Source organism: Corvus brachyrhynchos, unplaced genomic scaffold (genome assembly GCF_000691975.1).
Source record: "Corvus brachyrhynchos isolate BGI_N302 unplaced genomic scaffold, ASM69197v1 scaffold426, whole genome shotgun sequence".
NCBI classification, from domain to species: Eukaryota; Metazoa; Chordata; class Aves; order Passeriformes; family Corvidae; genus Corvus; species Corvus brachyrhynchos.
In genome coordinates this window covers 56,665-57,685 of record NW_008238653.1, presented here as the reverse complement: position 1 = coordinate 57,685, position 1,021 = coordinate 56,665, and the positions used below count along the sequence as shown (strand labels likewise).

General features: G+C 63.8%; 1 protein-coding gene across 1 annotated transcript in view; it reads right to left on the bottom strand.

The window, feature by feature from the left end:
- The window catches only part of PTPN23 (protein tyrosine phosphatase, non-receptor type 23), a gene marked incomplete at its 5' end in the record, with an annotated part of 25,673 nt that overhangs the window by 5,589 nt on the left and 19,063 nt on the right, over positions 1-1,021 (bottom strand). The window contains 4 exons of the mRNA XM_017737670.1: positions 120-405; positions 511-576; positions 699-813; positions 910-989. Of these exons, the coding sequence (XP_017593159.1) occupies positions 120-405; positions 511-576; positions 699-813; positions 910-989 (547 nt within the window). The remainder of the gene's footprint in view (positions 1-119; positions 406-510; positions 577-698; positions 814-909; positions 990-1,021) is intronic.

Sequence of the window (1,021 nt, the reverse complement as noted above, 5' to 3'; positions counted from 1 at the left end):
CAGGGACATGGCAGCCCAGGGGTTGGCATGCTGGACTCGTGGGCACCCATCCCCTTGGGGTCATCCCTCCTCCCGTCCAACAGGGAAATGCTTTGGGATTCAGGAATTTATGCCAGCACAGAACCAGCCATCGGTGAGAACATTCCCAACAGCCTGGGCAGGGAGCAAGTGCCACCCTCAGAACCCCCAGCCCCAGGCAGGGAGCAGTGCCAGCCCCAGGCAGGGAGCAGTGCCAGCCCCAGGGTCCCGGAGCCCTCACCCTGCATGGACTGGACGAGGTTGCGGACGGTGTCCGGGCGCACGCTGAGCGCGGCGCATTTCTCCATCAGCACGGGCGGGATGTGGTTGTACATGTCCAGGTTGTCCACGGTCTCGGGGTCCAGCTGCATGGAGTCCATGAACTGGCTGTGGGACACAGAGGGGCCCCTAAGGGGTTGGCAGTGTCCCCCCTCACAGAGGCTCGGGAGCACCGGGACCCCGTGGGGCGGAAGGGCCGGGCCCCTCACGTACTCCAGCACTTCGTTCTTGGCTTCAATCTTGGCCATCACATCCCGCAGCAGTTTGGCCTTTTCCTCGCTGGGACAGGACAGGACAGAACATTCTGTGAGTGCAGGAAATCCCCACCAGGCTCCAGACCCCCATCCCATCCCATCCCACCCCATCCCATCCCGTGTGCTCTGGCCGGAGCCCGGACACACCTGTACAGGGACGAGGCCTCGTGGGCAGCCATGGGCACCAGCTTGGCGAAGATGTCAGGGCCGGTGACCGCGGGGTCCGTGGGGTTGACGGGCAGAGCCTTCACCAGGGGGGCACCTGCGGGACACACCCCGGGCTGGGATCGCTCCCGAACAGATCCTCCCGCTCCATCCCAGCCGATCCCTGTCCCCAGGGGTCCCAAAGCCCCCTGACCTTTGACGGACTGCAGAGTGTCCAGCGCAGGCACAGCCTCGTGGTAGATGAAGTCATTGTCCTTTTTGGCTGAATTGTACCTGGAAATGGGAAGTGATGCTGGAAGAGAAGG